Source organism: Mesoplodon bidens (genome assembly GCF_964165515.1).
Source record: "Mesoplodon bidens genome assembly, chromosome: 10".
In the NCBI taxonomy this organism is placed as follows: Eukaryota; Metazoa; Chordata; class Mammalia; order Artiodactyla; family Ziphiidae; genus Mesoplodon; species Mesoplodon bidens.
The window spans coordinates 8,236,822-8,252,745 of NC_138172.1; the positions used below are offsets into that span (position 1 = coordinate 8,236,822).

General features: G+C 50.3%; 1 protein-coding gene across 2 annotated transcripts in view; it reads left to right on the forward strand.

Annotated features, from left to right (window-relative positions):
• Positions 1–15,924, forward strand: part of SRGAP3 (SLIT-ROBO Rho GTPase activating protein 3) — a 282,947-nt gene that overhangs the window by 199,331 nt on the left and 67,692 nt on the right. For both annotated transcript variants that reach the window (XM_081245040.1, XM_081245041.1), the window contains 4 exons: positions 5,008–5,193; positions 10,349–10,477; positions 12,191–12,412; positions 14,190–14,291. In XM_081245040.1, coding sequence (XP_081101166.1) covers positions 5,008–5,193; positions 10,349–10,477; positions 12,191–12,412; positions 14,190–14,291 — 639 coding nt within the window. The remainder of the gene's footprint in view (positions 1–5,007; positions 5,194–10,348; positions 10,478–12,190; positions 12,413–14,189; positions 14,292–15,924) is intronic.

The following is a 15,924-nucleotide window of genomic DNA, read 5'->3' on the forward strand; positions in this document are numbered from 1 at the left end:
ATAATGAACTGCTCAATAAATATTAAATGATTGAAGGTGTAGCTGTTGCCCTACCCCCAAATATATTCACCAGAGCAAAGGCAATAGAATCTACCTCCCCTGTTGTATCCTCCCTCCATCCCATCCATCCATCCACCCACCCACTTATCTATCCATCCATCCACCCACCCACCTATCCACCTGTCCACCCACCCATTTATCCAGCCAGCCAGCTGTCGTTCACTCATTCATGCAAATATATATTGCTACTTGCTGGGTGCCAGTCTCTGCTCTAATACAGGGCTTATGATCATGGACAAGGTCCTGGCCCTCATGGACTTTGCACTCTAGTTGGGTGAGACAGTTTATAAACGTGCACAAGGAATAAGACAGTGATGATAAGTTCTACGGAGAACGTAGGCCACACAGAGTGTGGGCGGTCAGACTGAAGTTTGGGTGCTTCTCTTTTCCTTCAAGGGTGTCTTTGTCATGTCCTGGCCCAGGGTCTCACCTCATACACAACTGTTGTGTGGCCTAGGGATGGCCCTTACTGTGGGGTGGAGGAAGCGTACATGGACTGCATTGTTGAGAACCTATTTTCTAAAAACTGATCCTTTTCCTGCCCCAGCATGTCCCTGTATTAATGCTGTTAATTTCCAGATTGCCTTTGCCTTCTTTCGCATTTAAATGCAGATCTGAAGAGCTGTACAGATAGTACTCTCCTGTTTTCATGATCTGAGGGTTTGGGAAGATGCAAAAGGCAAAGTGTCCACAGCAAAGGCAGCATGATCACCAGAAAAGGCAATGTCCACAGCTTGGAAGGCCTGGCCATCCGGCTTGCTGTGTGACTTAGGCCACATGCTTGCTATTTCTGGGCCTTAGTTTCTTTCAATGACAGGTTAATACACCAAAGTTTCCGGAGGGCCTCTGAGAACCTATGAAACTGATTTGGGGCCAAGAATAGTGGTCTCACTTACGTGTTCCTACGTAGTGCTTCTTAAAGGCCTGTGCTGGACTTCTTCTGAAAGGCTCTCCCTGATAGGGTCTTGAGGGCTGGAAAGAGAACGCCCATCTGGCAGTAAGCTGGGTGGGTGCCTCTGAGGGCCCCTCGGAGATCCCGGGTTGAAGACCAGGTCCCAGTGACTTGGCCTCAGCTGAGCTCCTGTATCCACTTCTGCTCCCTTCCCCACCCCAGCACTGCTGGCAGCCCTTCACGCTACAGTCACAGCTTACTGAGTTCTTTCCTAGCCCCCCCTCTCTGGCCTTTGCCAGGCAGCACAGAGAGGTCAAGCCTCTGCCACAGTCCTCCAGCAAGTGGTGGGAAGGTCAGGTTTCAAAACCGGGTCTCCTGAGCCCCTGTGGGGCAGAGGATCCTTTCATCCCTATCTCGTGGTTTCCTCTTTGGTAAAGCAGGCGTGATATAGTCCACGTCACAGGGTTTTTGTGAGAAATAAGTGAGTCAATGTATGTGAAGTGCTTAGAACTAGGCCTGGCGTGTAGTAAGTGGTCAGTAAGTGTTAGCTGCTATTGTTGTTATTATTGTTATCATGCTGCCTCCCAGGATTGGGGTAAAGATTAATTGAAATGCGCCTTGGTGATAATGAAAAGAGAGGTTTGCAAACTCTGAAGTAATAGATAATTTTAAAATATTATTCAGCATCTCCTGGACTGGCAGTGCTGAGCAGGCTGTTCTAGACTATTGAGCTAAGGGCCTTTCATCCTGAAGCCCATGTTTCAGGTAATTAAATAAAGGAAACATCTAGAGGATTCTGGGCATAAATAGTTAGACTCACTTCAGAGAGGTCCCTAGGTAAGCTCTTTTGTGGCAGCTGTCTGACGTAAGTGACACCGGGTGATGAAGTTCACCATTATTCTTGGGATCAGGAATTACCAACTGGATCACATAGAGGGGGAGGAGCAAAGAAAGCAGTGGTGCCTGTGAGTGTGGAGGTGTAGAGGGAAGGTTCAAGACTGGGAGAGAGGCCCGGAGACAGCCTTCAGCCGGCTTCCCGACTCTGAGCTGCGTTATGTTCCAGGAGCCATGGCTTAAAAAGATGGTTTGAAAGTAGGCAACTGCTTTGGTTATCTGTAAACCTGCAGTCATCCCCTTTGGCCACTAGATGTCGAGAACACATTGATCCAACACACTTTCTGGTCCACTGAGTGGTTTAGAAAGAAATTTAGAGGTATTGGCGTAAGGCGTGGCTGAAATCAGCAAGAAGGGCATCTCTGGAGGCTTTAGGGCAACTGCAGATGAGCAGAGATGGGTGGGATGCAGAGAAGAAGTCTTTCCACCAAGACCCAAGAAGAAAAGTTGATTGCAGTTTTTCATTTATTGTTTTGAAATGTGGGGAGGTTTTCAGGATGAAAGGAGGGAGGAACATGGTGTAGAATAATTTTTTTTCACATTAGCTAATGTTTTTTAGAGTTTGTGAGCATTTTCCTGAAGTCAAGTGAGTAAGTTCAAGATTTTCAAACCCTCAGCCCAAATCAGGGATGTCGATGGTGGTGGTGATGGTAGCAGCTAGTGCTTACATGGCTTTTACTGTGTGGTTGGTATTGCTTTTAGCACCTTATAAAAAATTAACTTATTTAGTCCTCACGACAAACCTATGAGGAGCAGATGTCAGAGAGGTTGTGTGACTTGCCAACGTCACACAGCTGGTAAGTGGCAGCATCAGGATCCAGCCCAGACATTTGGGCCAGAGGCCATATGCTTTTTTTTTTTTTTTTTTTTTTTTTGCGGTACACGGGCCTCTCACTGTCGTGGCCTCTCCCGCTGCGGAACACAGGCTCCGGACGCGCAGGTTCAGTGGCCATGGCTCACGGGCCCAGCCGCTCCGTGGCATGTGGGATCTTCCCGGACCGGAGCACGAACCCGTGTCCCCTGCATCGGCAGGCGGACTCTCAACCACTGCGCCACCAGGGAAGCCCCCCCAGAGGCCATATTCTTACCTGACATGCTCTACAATAGATGTTGCCCCCACTGACTCCTGACATATGACAAAGGGGACTTTCTTAACAACAGATCAGTGCTGTGATTTCATAGTAAGAATCACAGAGGAAGTCCTCGTTTAAAAGTCTCACTTCACAGGACTTTAAATGACAGTGAATAAGGTTATAACATTGGCCAGTAATTCATTCTGAGTTCCTTGACTTAAAGGGCCTGGCTAGTCAGAAGCACATCCCATCCCGAGGCGGACGCTTCTGCTCCATTAGCTGCTGTAATTATGCAAACAACAGGAGAAGAGGACCAACAAGGCTCAGGAGCCATGAATTCCAGAAATTCCTTGTGTTTCTTAGCATAGACAGATGGTCATAAACTTGATATTGCAAAGGGAAGTGTACTCCTAGCTGGGGACTGGGAGATAGAATACTGTTGGTATGGGCCTGGCCCAGCTTGCTCTAAGGCTGCCCCAAATACTCACATCTGCTGAACAAATGGTAATGAATTAAGGAACCGGTATGATATGATAGAATTAAAAGTCTGAGACCAGATATTTAATGTGGTTAGATATACAGTTACTATATGACCCTCCATTCCACTCCTAGGTATTTACCCAAGAGCAACGAAAACATATGTCCACATAAAGAATTGTACATGGACATTCCTAGCAGCTTTATGCATAAGAGCCAAAAACCAGGGCTTCCCTGGTGGCGCAGTGGTTGAGAGTCCGCCTGCCGATGCAGGGGACACGGGTTCGTGCCCCGGTCCGGGAAGATCCCACATGCCGCAGAGCGGCTAGGCCCGTGAGCCATGGCCGCTGAGCCTGTGCGTCCGGAGCCTGCGCTCCGCAAGGGGAGAGGCCACAACAGTGAGAGGCCCGCATAACGCAAAAAAAAAAAAAAAAAAAGAGCCAAAAACTGCAAACAACCCCAATAACGCTCAACACGTGAACAGATAAACAAATTGTGCTATAGCCATACAAGGCAGTACTACTCAGCAGTAAAAAAGAACTTCTGATACATGTAACAACATGGGAGAATCTCAAAAAAATTATGCTGAGTGAGCAAGGGTAGGCGTAAAAGAGTTTGTACTCTATGGGTCCATGTACATGAAGTTCTAGAACACACAAAAACAATCTACAGTGACAGAAAGCAAATCGGTGATTGCCTGTGGCTGGGGTAAGGCATGGGGATCGACTGGAAAGGGTCAAGAGGGATGTTTTTGGTGTGATGGGAGTGTTCTGTATCTTGATTGTGAGGATGATCACATGGATGTAAAGTCTGGAAACTACACAGATACTGTATGATCTTGGATAAGTCACTCTGTCCTTCTGGGCCTTAGTTTCCCTATTTGTAAAATTTGGTGGTTGGGTTAGATGATGTATAGGATTCCTTCTGACTCAAAAATTCCCTTGATATAACAATATCCAACTCTTAATGTGGAAGTAGAGTAGCAAAGTGCAACTTTCTTTATAGGAATTCATTTTATAGCCAAGGATGAGTTTATTTCTGAGAGCATAGAGTATCTGTTAGGTTACCCAATAATATTCCTTTGGGGAACAGAGCCATTTACAGGCCAATTTTACTTAAGGAAACAGCTGAGATAATGATTTGCGTGTAAGAAGGATGTTCCCGTGGAAATCCCGCGGGTACCTGAGGAGGGCCTTTTCCAGCGACCCTGTGGGGAGGGAGTAGCACACAAGAGACACAGCTGGCAGGGCTGGAGAGGGCAGCTGAGGAAGGCCATGTTCACCATATCACCTCTGAGAGCCCCAAATGCCCGGGGCCTGTGGTGGCCCTTTTAAATTTCCTCTTTACAGGTCCATTCCTGGCACTTAGTAAGCACTTAATGATGTTGTTGATGATGATGATGATGAAACTGCTGCTGCTGATGATCATCATTTCCAGTCCTCAGACAGTTTGTGCAGAAGTAAAGGGCTGTGGGATTTCAGAGCGTGTCATGGGAAGAGGGCAGGGCCAGAGCTGACCGGAACACAGGACTTGGACGGGGGCTGCCAGCGCTAGGGCCACCCTTGCTGGGCCATAACAGCTTGTTGATTTCCCACACTCGTGTGTCTCCAGGTCATGAAAACCTACCACATGTACCATGCGGAGAGCATCAGTGCGGAAAGCAAGCTGAAGGAGGCCGAGAAGCAGGAGGAGAAGCAGTTCAACAAGTCGGGAGACCTCAGCATGAACCTGCTCCGGCACGAGGACCGGCCCCAGCGCCGTAGCTCCGTGAAGAAGATTGAGAAGATGAAGGAGAAGGCGAGTGAAGGCCCCGGGTATCGGAGTGGGAAGGAAGGGGAGGGCCAGGCTCCCCACAGCCTCAGCCTCCCCCTCTGCACCCTGAGGGACTAGGGGTGGAATAATGCTGCCAGTGTCTGCTGTCTTGGAGGTCAGTGTCGTGGTGGAGGCAGGGCTGGCCATGCCTCTGCTCACACTTGTTAGGCCTCAGGCGAGGGTCAACAGCAGGAGAGGCACTCAGCTGGCAAGACAGCTGAACTGCGATGAGACTCTCACCCAGCGAGCACATTCTGGCAAGAATCACCAGGCATTAGTGGGGGTGGGGCCTGCCCTGGACGTCGGTTTAGTGGCTGGGGGCGCTGATTGGGACTTCATGTGTCCCAACAAGAGGGAACAGCGCTGGCGTACCAACCAGCACCTGGGAACCAGGTAAAGAACCATTCTGAAGAAATTGCCATCGCCAAGCCAAAGCTGGGCCAGTTAGAATCCTTGTGTGTTGGTGCTGGGAAGGTGCTTTGGTAGGGCATGGTGAAAGTGCTAGTTTTGGAGTCAGGCTGAGTTTTGAAGATGCCACATGTACAGCAACTCTCTGACCTTCAATATTATTTTATTTATCTATTTACTTTTAAATTAGTTAATTAATTTATTTGTTTTTGGCTGCTTTGGGTGTTTGTTGCTACGCGCGTGGGCTTTCTCTAGTTGCGGCAAGCGGGGGCTGCTCTCCGTTGCGGTGCATGGGCTTCTCATTGCGGTGGCTTCTCTTGTTGTGGAGCATGGGCTCTAGGTACACGGGCTTCACTAGTTGTAGCACGCGGGCTCAGTAGTTGTGGCTTGCGGGCTCTAGAGCGCAGGCTCAGTGGTTGGGGCACACGGGCTTAGTTGCTCCGCGGCATGTGGGATCTTCCCGGACCAGGGCTCGAACCCATGTTCTCTGCATTGGCAGGCGGATTCTTAACCACTGCGCCACCGGGGAAGTCCCTGACCTTCAATTTTAAAAGTTGACAGTGATGGCAAACAAATCTCCTTTCTCATGTCAACTCTGATCAATTGATAGTGGCTGACCAGAGCCCTATGCTGAGGATTGTGAACCCTCTCGAGGCTTTAGTTAAAGACAGTGCTGTGATCAATTAATGATGTCTGTCTTGGCCAAGGAATTTAGAGGGGCAGTGTGCATGCTGCTTTTTGTCATCCTAGATTGGGTTACTTCTAAGGTTCCTTTCTTCTTCTTCTTTTTTTTTTTTTTTTGCGGTACGCGGACCTCTCACTGTTGTGGCCTCTCACTTTGCGGAGCACAGGCTCCAGACGCGCAGGCTAAGCGGCCATGGCTCAGGGGCCCAGCCGCTCCGCGGCACATGGGATCCTCCCGGACCGGGGCACGAACCCGTGTCCCCTGCATCGGCAGGCGGACTCTCAACCACTGCGCCACCAGGGAAGCCCTAAGGTCCCTTTCTTCTTAAAAAGCTATGATATTCTTGTTGAATTTTCTGCATTCATTCATTCCAGGCAATCAGCAAACATTTCCTGAGCTCTTTCTATTTGCCAAACATTGCATCAGATGTTTATTTGGGCTTCTATGAGACTAATTCTATGATTATATGATCCTACAGCTCTTAAAAATTATAGGAGATTGAGTGGGAACATAATCCAATAGGACCTGGGTAAGCTGGCAAAGTAACCAAAGGCAAGTAAAATAAAATTTCAGGGTAATTTCCAAAGGCAAAGAAAAATACGCTCCACAATAACCAGGCAGAGACCCAGTTAAAAAATGGGCAAAGGAATTGAATAGACATATCTCTGAAGAACATATATGAGTGGCCAATAAATACATGAAAAGATGCTCAGCATCATTAGTTATTAAGGAAATGCAAATCAAAACCACAGTGAGATACCACTGCACACCCACCATTATGGCTAAGATAAAAAAGTCAGATAATCACAAGTGTCGGTGAGGACGTAGAGAAATTGGAACCATCATACATTGCTGGAGGGAATGTAAAGTGATTCAGCCACTTTGGAAAATAGTCTGGAAGTTCCTCAAAATGTTAAACATAGAGTTACCGTATGACTCAGCAGTTCCACTCCTAGGTATCCACCCAAGAGAAATTTCAACATGTGTCCAGACAAGAATTTGCACATGAATGTTCATAGCAACATTATGCCTAATAGTCAAAGGGTAGAAACAATCCAAATAAATAAACGTCTGTCAACTGATGAATAAAACATGGTGAGTCCCTGTAAGGGAATATTCAGCCATGAAAAGGAATGAATACAGACTGCAGCATGGATGAACCTTGAAAACAGTAGGCTAAGTGAAAGAAACCTGTCACGAAAGACCACATATTACATAATTCCATTTATTTGAAATGTCCAGAGTAGACAAATCCATAGAGACAGAAAGTAGATTATTGGTTGCCAGGAGCCGTGGCAGAAAAGAATGGAGAGTGACTGCTAATGGGTACAGGGTTTCTCTTGGGGTGATGAAAATATTCCAGATTTAGATAGTGGTGATGGTTGTACAATATGTCTGTGAATATACTAGAAATGGATGTTTAAAAATAAGGTAACCAGGGCTTCCCCGGTGGCGCGGTGGTTGGGAGTCCGCTTGCCGATGCAGGGGACATGGGTTCGTGCCCTGGTCCGGGAGGATCCCGCATGCCGCGGAGCGGCTGGGCCCGTGAGTCATGGCCGCTGGGCCTGCGTGTCCGGAGCCTGTGCTCCGCAACGGGAGAGGCCACAACAGTGAGAGGCCCACGTACAGCAAAAAAAATAAAATAAAAAAAAAAATAAGGTAACCAGGCAGGGAATTACAGAGCTACAACATAGGGGGGTAGCTATAGAGGGGATATGTAGAGAGGTAGAGAAAGCCCTGGTTAGTGGGGTCTGGAGACTAAGTTTTAGTTCAGAGTTGTATGCTAACTGGCCATTTGGCTCTTGGACAAACAACTTCTTTTCAATTCTCATTTCCTCGCCTATAAAATGGATGAATTAAACTAAGATATCTTCAAATATCCTTTCCGGGCATAAAATTTTATGAGTCCATGAAGGGCTGAAAATGGTCTCATGGTTATAGTAGCCTCCTGGAAATGGGCCAGGAATTTCAAAACTCTCTGTGGAGGTTGGGTGTGTGGTTGGTACAGGGTATAACCAGAAGTTTGTTTCTAGAAATTCCCAGAATAAGTGAACCCTGGAGAAAGGTCAGAGGAGATGTCTGAGGAGAATTAAAAGGCTGACAATGGGGGCATCTCTACTGAACAGCTAGAGAACTCAGTCTGGAGGAAGGAAGGTTGAGAGTGCCTAGGTAGGAAGAAGCCCTGTTTCTTTAAGGAGAGCTGTCTCTCTCCTCAGCAGTGGGACTCATCTGTCTGAAGTGGGCAAGGGGACAGCTCTCCAACCCACGGACTCTTTACCGCTTCCTGCCCAGGATGGCCCAGAACAGAAGCAGCTTCCCAGGGAGGCGGTCCAGCTCCTAGCCAAGACCGCACCTCTGGCTGCCCACCCCGCCTCTCCCCACCACGCACATCCAGACAGCCAGTGACAGTCATTTCATGCTGCCCACGCAGGGACTGTTCTGGGTGCTGTAGGCTCTGTCATGAACAGGGACCATTAAGTCCCTGACTTCACAGAGCTTACTTTCTAGCAGGGGACCCTGAAAATCATCAAGTACTCAAAGAGGTAAAAAGTGTAATTTGGGCTGGTGAAAAGTACTTATGAAAGAAATTGAGCAACCAAGATGTCCTTCAGTAGGTGAGTGGCTAAGTAACTGTGGTCCATCCAGACAATGGAATGTTATTCAGCACTAAAAAGAAATGAGCTGGGCTTCCCTGGTGGCGCAGTGGTTGAGAGTCCGCCTGCCGATGCAGGGGACACGGGTTCGTGCCCTGGTCCGGGAAGATCCCACATGCCGCAGAGCGGCTGGGCCTGTGAGCCATGGCCACTGAGCCTGCACGTCTGGAGCCTGTGCTCCGCAATGGGAGAGGCCGCAACGGTGAGAGGCCCGCATACCGCAAAAAAAAAAAAAAAAAAAAAAAGAGATGAGCTGTCAAGCCAGGAAAAGACATGGAGGAACCTTAAATGCATGTTACAAAGTGAAAGAAACCAATCTGGAAAGGCTACATACTGTACAATTCCAACTATATGACATTCTAGAAAAGGCAAAACTATGGAACAGTAAGAAGGTCAGTGGTTACAGCAGTTAGGTGGGAGACAGGGGTGAACAGGTAGAGCACAGAGGATTTTCAGGGCAGGGAAACTGCTCTGATACTATAATGATGGATACATGTCCTTATACGTCTGTTCAAATTCACAGAATGTACAACATCAAGACTGAACCCTAAGGTAAACTGTGGACTCTGGGTGACTACAATGTGTTAGTATAGGTCCATCAATTGTAACAAATGTACCACCTGGTGCCAGGGGGGTGTTGATATGGGGGGATGCGGTGTTTGTATGGGAGTAGGGGTGTGTGCACGAAATCTCAGCACCTTCCTCTCAATTTTTCTGTGAAGCTAAAACTGCTCTAAAAAAAGTCTCTTAAAAATTAAATAAAAATGAAGATAATCACTAAAAATTGAACAAAGATTAAATGAATGGGAAAAATAGAGCAGGACAGAATGTGGGGAGGGGGCGGTCAAGATGCCGGGGACACATTTTAGACACGGTTGTGTGGTCAGAGGCCCATGCGACTGTGTGACCGTGGCTAAGGACCTGAATGACGTGGAGCAGGCCACGCAGGGGCCTGGAAGGGTGGCCTGCCAGCCAGAGGGAATGGGTCTGAGTCTAGAGGCAGGAATGAACTTGGCCTCTTAAAGGACGTGCAGGGGAGGGGATGACAGGAACGTGGAGGAAGAGCCAGGTCACGAGGGCTTCACAGGCTGTCGTCCGGGTTTGGGCAGCCTCTGGGGGTGTTGAGTAGGGGCCTCCGGAGGTCTAGTTACACTCTGCTCTGGCAGACCCCCGGAAAAGGCCACTGCTTACCCAACAGTGCCGACGATGGCTGCACATGTGCAGTGTCAAGTGAGCTTTTTGAGTACAGGGTCCAGATCTTACTCACCTGGCCCATGGAGTAAGGCTTTCCAGGGCCGTGCGGGGAGCTGATCGCAGGCAGTGACCCTAAAGAAAATCTCAAATCCCTCCCATCAGTGGCTCTGCTCTCACATCCACTCTTTACTTCCTCCAGAGGCAGGCAAAGTATTCTGAGAACAAGCTGAAATGCACCAAGGCCCGGAACGACTACTTGCTGAATCTGGCGGCCACCAATGCAGCTATAAGCAAATACTACATCCACGATGTCTCCGACCTCATCGACGTGAGCTCCTGGGGAGTCTGGGGTTGAGCAGGGTCCTGCACTGCCTGGTGCGAGTCATCAGCTGAGGGAGGGCTGGCCCTTGTCCTTAGCTGGCATGTGGGGCGGCCGGTGGCCCCTGGAGCCCTGATGGAGGGGAACGACAGGGAGCCTTTGGGGCCTGGGAGAGGAGTATCACCCTGTGGCTTCTACCTCCATGGGTGGGAGTGGGCCTCTGGTGGCCCTTGCACACTTGGGCTGGGCAGTTGTAATTCAGCGTGCACTTTCCAAGCGCCCTCCTCTACACCAGGTCTTTTACTGGGTTTGGGGGTACAGGGGTGACTGTACACAGTTCATGCCCTGGGGAACTTCCCAGGGTGGTAAAGATGCTTATCTGTTTAACACCCCTGGGTCCAGTCCACTAGACAAACACGCACATATGGAAGAAAATAATGAATGAGGCAAAATTATACAGGTCAGCTTTACTTGGGGATGTTATGTTGGGAGAAATCAGGCAGTTTAAGCAAGAGGAAAACGGAACACTGACTCCTGAGCACCAGCTGTGCAGGACACACTGGTAGGACAATGAGGCTTTGGGAAAGAATTCTGTGAGTGGCGCCTTCGGGGAGGCTCCTGCGTCATCTGTGACAGAGCTGGGGCTGCTTCGCATGTCTTCATGCAGACAGGGATCCGGCCCAACAGATGCTCGGTCAGGCTTCCTTGAGGGTGGGTGCGTCCTTTTCCTCTGGCCTTGGTGTATCCCGTCAGGAAGTCAGAGGGTCACTGCTCTTCCCTTGGCTGCAGAGGGGACCCATTATCGCCATTATCACCACCCCCAGGAGAGGGAGCTGCCTGGCACTGCCTTCCAATTCCCCGGGGGCCAGACCCCTCCTCTTTCCTACCTTTCAGCTTTCTTTTTCACACAACCCTTTCATCTTTTTATTTACCAAATTTTTATTGAGTGCCTACTAGCTCTAGATCTTTTTTGTGTGTGTGTGTGGTACGCGGGCCTCTCTGTTGTGGCCTCTCCCGTTGCGGAGCACAGGCTCCGGACACGCAGGCTCGGCGGCCATGGCTCACGGGCCCAGCCACTCCGCGGCATGTGGGATCCTCCCAGACCGGGGCACGAACCCGTGTCCCCTGCATCGGCAGGCGGACTCTCAACCACTGCGCCACCAGGGAAACCCCTAGCTCTAGATCTTGAGGTACAACGGTGGATAAGAGCCAGTGGGTCTGTCCTCAGGGAGCTCAGCCTGCATAACCCTGATGCATTAAAGGCAAACGCAATGCCAAGCAGTGGGTGTTACCGTGAGAGAGGTGGAGGGAGTTGTGGACACCTGGATGAGGGACACCTGGTGTGAACTCTGAGTGGGGAGAACATCAAGGAAGGCTTCCTGGAGGAAGTGACCTCTAAACTGAAACCAAAGGAAGAGTATTTAGGCAGGAGGAGAGAGGAAAAGTCTTCAGGCAGAGGGAATGCGTGTGTGAAGGCCTGGAGATGAGAAAGAAGGCAGTGAGTTTGGGGAGCCGCGAGGAGCACTGCCATTGCCCAGATCTCAGTCTCCCGCTCCCTCTGAGGGTTTTGCCATGACTTGTGTCGTAAGATTCCAAAGTGCATGAGGGCCTCCAGCATGAAAGATTTGACCGTGGAATAGGAGGTAATCGTTAGTCACTGTGACGGCCCCACCTCCATGTCACCACCCTCACCTGCACCTTCTGTGTGTGCTTCTCTCCAAGTGCTGCGATTTGGGCTTTCACGCCAGCCTGGCCCGCACCTTCCGGACCTACCTCTCAGCTGAGTACAACCTGGAGACCTCTCGCCACGAGGGGCTGGACGTCATCGAGAACGCGGTGGACAACCTGGATTCCCGAAGTGACAAGCACACAGTCATGGACATGTGCAACCAGGTCTTCTGTCCACCCCTCAAGTTTGAGTTCCAGCCCCACATGGGGGACGAGGTAGGCTTCTCCCAGGAGCCCATGCTTGAGGTTGCTTCCGTCTGTCTCCCCTGGGCTCCCAGAGCATCGGTGGGAGGAAAAGGTCAGCTGAGAGGCCTGGGGTCAAGTTCTTGGTGCATGGGCTTCCCCAGCTGAGGAGTTTACCACGAATACCTTAATCTTGGTGGCTCAAGTCCCCTACCTGCAGAATTGGGAGACCATAGCTTCCCATGAAATCCCTCGCAGCTATGTCTAGAAGACCCCAAGGGAGTCCCGCATCTGCACACAGACAATCATCTCACGTTCTCCCCTCGGATGGATAGCCTCGAATCACCGAAGGCGGGGCCTCAGCAGAGCCACTCGGACCTGTGCTCCAGTGCTGTGAGCCCTTGGAGTACCAGCCAACCCAGTTTTCTTCAGGGCTTGCGCTGCTGACATCCTCATTATGTTCTGGAAAAAAAAAAAATGGGAGAAGGCGCTCTTCACTAGCCCCTAAGCAGCACACTAGTTACCTGAGTTTCACACAACTTCTTATGAAAATAGCTCCTTGAGCTTTTCCATGTCATTCCTCTCTCCAGGGCTCAGGCCCCAGTCCCTGGAACCAACGGAGACAGCCACCAGGTGTCATGTCTGCCTCCCCGTCTCCACCATCTCTACCCCAGGGACGTGTGCCCAGAACTTTCTCCTAGTGGCCCCGTTCCCTCCCCCCAGGCACACGAGAGTCAGGGGGACCCAGCCAGCCTCTGGATCCCAGTGGGAGCTCAGCTGGGCTGTCGCTGCACCTGCTTAGCAGGGAAGGACCAGGAGGCGCCTTTAACGATGGCATTTGCTGGACCCTCCAGTGGCTCTGCCCACTTTCTTCATTTGCAAGAGATGCCTTCTGCCGGGCTTCCCCACAGCTCCTGCCCCATCCCTGTGCCCTCATGCCAGCCCTTTGGCTCATCATCTGGTGACTGCAGGGTTGGGTTGCCCAGTTAGTGGTAAAGAACAGAGACCTGCTGTCCCTTATGAGCTCAGCCAAGTTACGGCAGGCAGCCCAGCCCACAGGTAGTGAGAGCCCTGGTGGGAATGGGTGTAGGCGAACAGTATCGCTCTCCTATCTTCCTCTCTTCTCCCCTCCTCTCTCAGCCGCCCCTGTGAGAGGGCCGCTGCCCCAAGCCTGCCTCTCACTCGAGCATCTTCCCGCTGGGCCACTCCGCTAACTGTTTCCCATCCTTTGTTCTTTTTGCGTTTTTTTTTTTTTTTTTTTTTTGCGGTACGCGGGCCTCTCACCGTTGAGGCCTCTCCCGTTGCGGAGCACAGGCTCCGGACGCGCAGGCTCAGCGGCCATGGCTCACGGGCCCAGCCGCTCCACGGCATGTGGGATCTTCCCGGACCGGGGCACGAACCCGTGTCCCCTGCATCGGCAGGCGGACTCCCAACAACTGCGCCACCAGGGAAGCCCATCCTTTGTTCTTTTCACTGGTTTCTCTTAGGCAGTTGCTTCCTTACCACCACTTCCTGCCTGGAAATTAACCAATTAGTCTCACTTAATGAGATTATGTCCAAGCTCTGAGTAGCAAACCATCACGTGCTGCACAAATGTAGACCACAACCGAGAGCGTGAGAGGGTGGCCCCTGGCTCCCGGCTGGCTCTGGTGTCACTGGGTACAAGCTGTGTGACCTTGGGCAGGTCACTTAACCTTTCCAGGCCTGTTTCCGCAGCTGTCGATGGGGATGTTAATGATAGGCCGGCCCCAGCTACGCACAGGTGGCGAGGGCCCGGGTCAACCGCAGGCGGTGGCTGTCATTTCTGCAGGTGTGCCAGGTCAGTGCTCAGCAGCCCGTCCAGACGGAACTGCTCATGCGGTACCACCAGCTGCAGTCCAGACTGGCCACTCTCAAGATCGAGAACGAGGAGGTGAGTGAGCCCCTCGGCCCTGTGAGGGATTTCTTTACAAAGGCCTGACTGGTCCTGCAGAGTCCACTCTTGCCATGGAACACATAAGAAATCAGGGTTCATCTGTAAGATGCACAACTGTCAGAACCGCCTACACCAAGAATCTTTGATGGCATGGGGAATGCTCACAAGATGTTGAAGAAAAGCAAAGAGGAAGTAGAACTCTATGTTCAGTACTGTCCTAACCAGGATAAACTGAAGTATGTGTGCACGTTTCTGTGCATATTCACGGGCATACAAAAAAAGACTGGAAGGAAATACTTTGAATGTTGATAGTGGTTTTGTCTGGGTTGCAGGAGTATAGGTGATTTCTGTTTTCCTCTCTGTGCTTTTCTCTATTTTCTGCAGTGAGCTTATGTTATTTTTATCATCAGAAATATAGTAGGTATTTTAAATTACACAATGAAATAACCTAGGGCACACTAAACATGTCATAGATTCTGAGCTCCAGAGAGCTTCTGTCTCACCGTGGCCAGCATACCTCCCTTGCAGCTGGTGGCTCAGGACTTCCGCCAGGTGGGCACAAATGGAAGTACCAGCTGGAGTGGCTCCATTCTGATGTGCACTGATGAGGCCACATGGGAGACCTCCTGTTCCAGCTGGGATGCCCCCACCCAGGGAGGACATCACCCAATTGGAGGACACCAGGACATGGGAGTGTCACCCGAGATCATGGGCAGGTCCATCCTCGGGAAGTGCGGTTGCAGCTGGAGATGGGGAGCCGTGGTCCCTGTCTTCAGACCTCAAGAGGGCTGTTCTAGGCAGAGAGGGCAGATTGCTTTGTGTCTTCAAAAAGGACGTAGCCAGGACGAACGTGAGCCAGAGTGTAGCTAAGGATGAACGAATCAAAGCAGTCCCTGGGGGAGGTTATGTGGAGACAAATTATATCTTTGTTTCTCAAGCCTGAGAAGAGAGAGGATACGGCCAGAGTGATTTCTTTCTTTATTTATGCCCTACATCTTCCCCTGAAGCGTTTTAAACTGTTGACATGGAACGGTATATGCTGTATATGGATAATAATGTTAATGGAATTTAAATTGGAAATCGGGGCCACGGAAAGGAGGGTGAAGCACATGCTCCTCTGGGTAGGCTGTTCATGGCCATGGAAATGCTCAGTTTTGAACCTGAGCTTCTGTGAGGCTATGTTAGAAAGAACCGATTCACTCATTTATTCATTCAAGTATTTATTTAGCACATACTATGCACTAAACATTGTGCAGAGTTAAGTGAGTGGATGAGACAATATAGTACCTCCTCTCACGGAGTTTATGTTCTAGTGAGAAAAGACAGGTGGTAAAACACAAAAGCGAACGAACCCATAAATGAATATGTACACAGAATATCAGACACTAAGTTAAGGATGGTGGTCGGGGGTGGGCGGGGGGAGGCCTGATGTCACCAGGAGGCGACTTTTAAGTTGAGATCTGAGTGACAAGAGAGGCTTTGAGCAGCAATCACTGTGCAGCGAATGTGGACGCAGTTCTCCCAGGACTGTGTTTGGAACGACCCTCCATCCAAGTTCCAGTGCGCCCTTTAGGCACAGTTCAGTGAAGGGCTGTGGGGAGGCCGGGGCCCTGTGTGTGGAGCCTCCGGG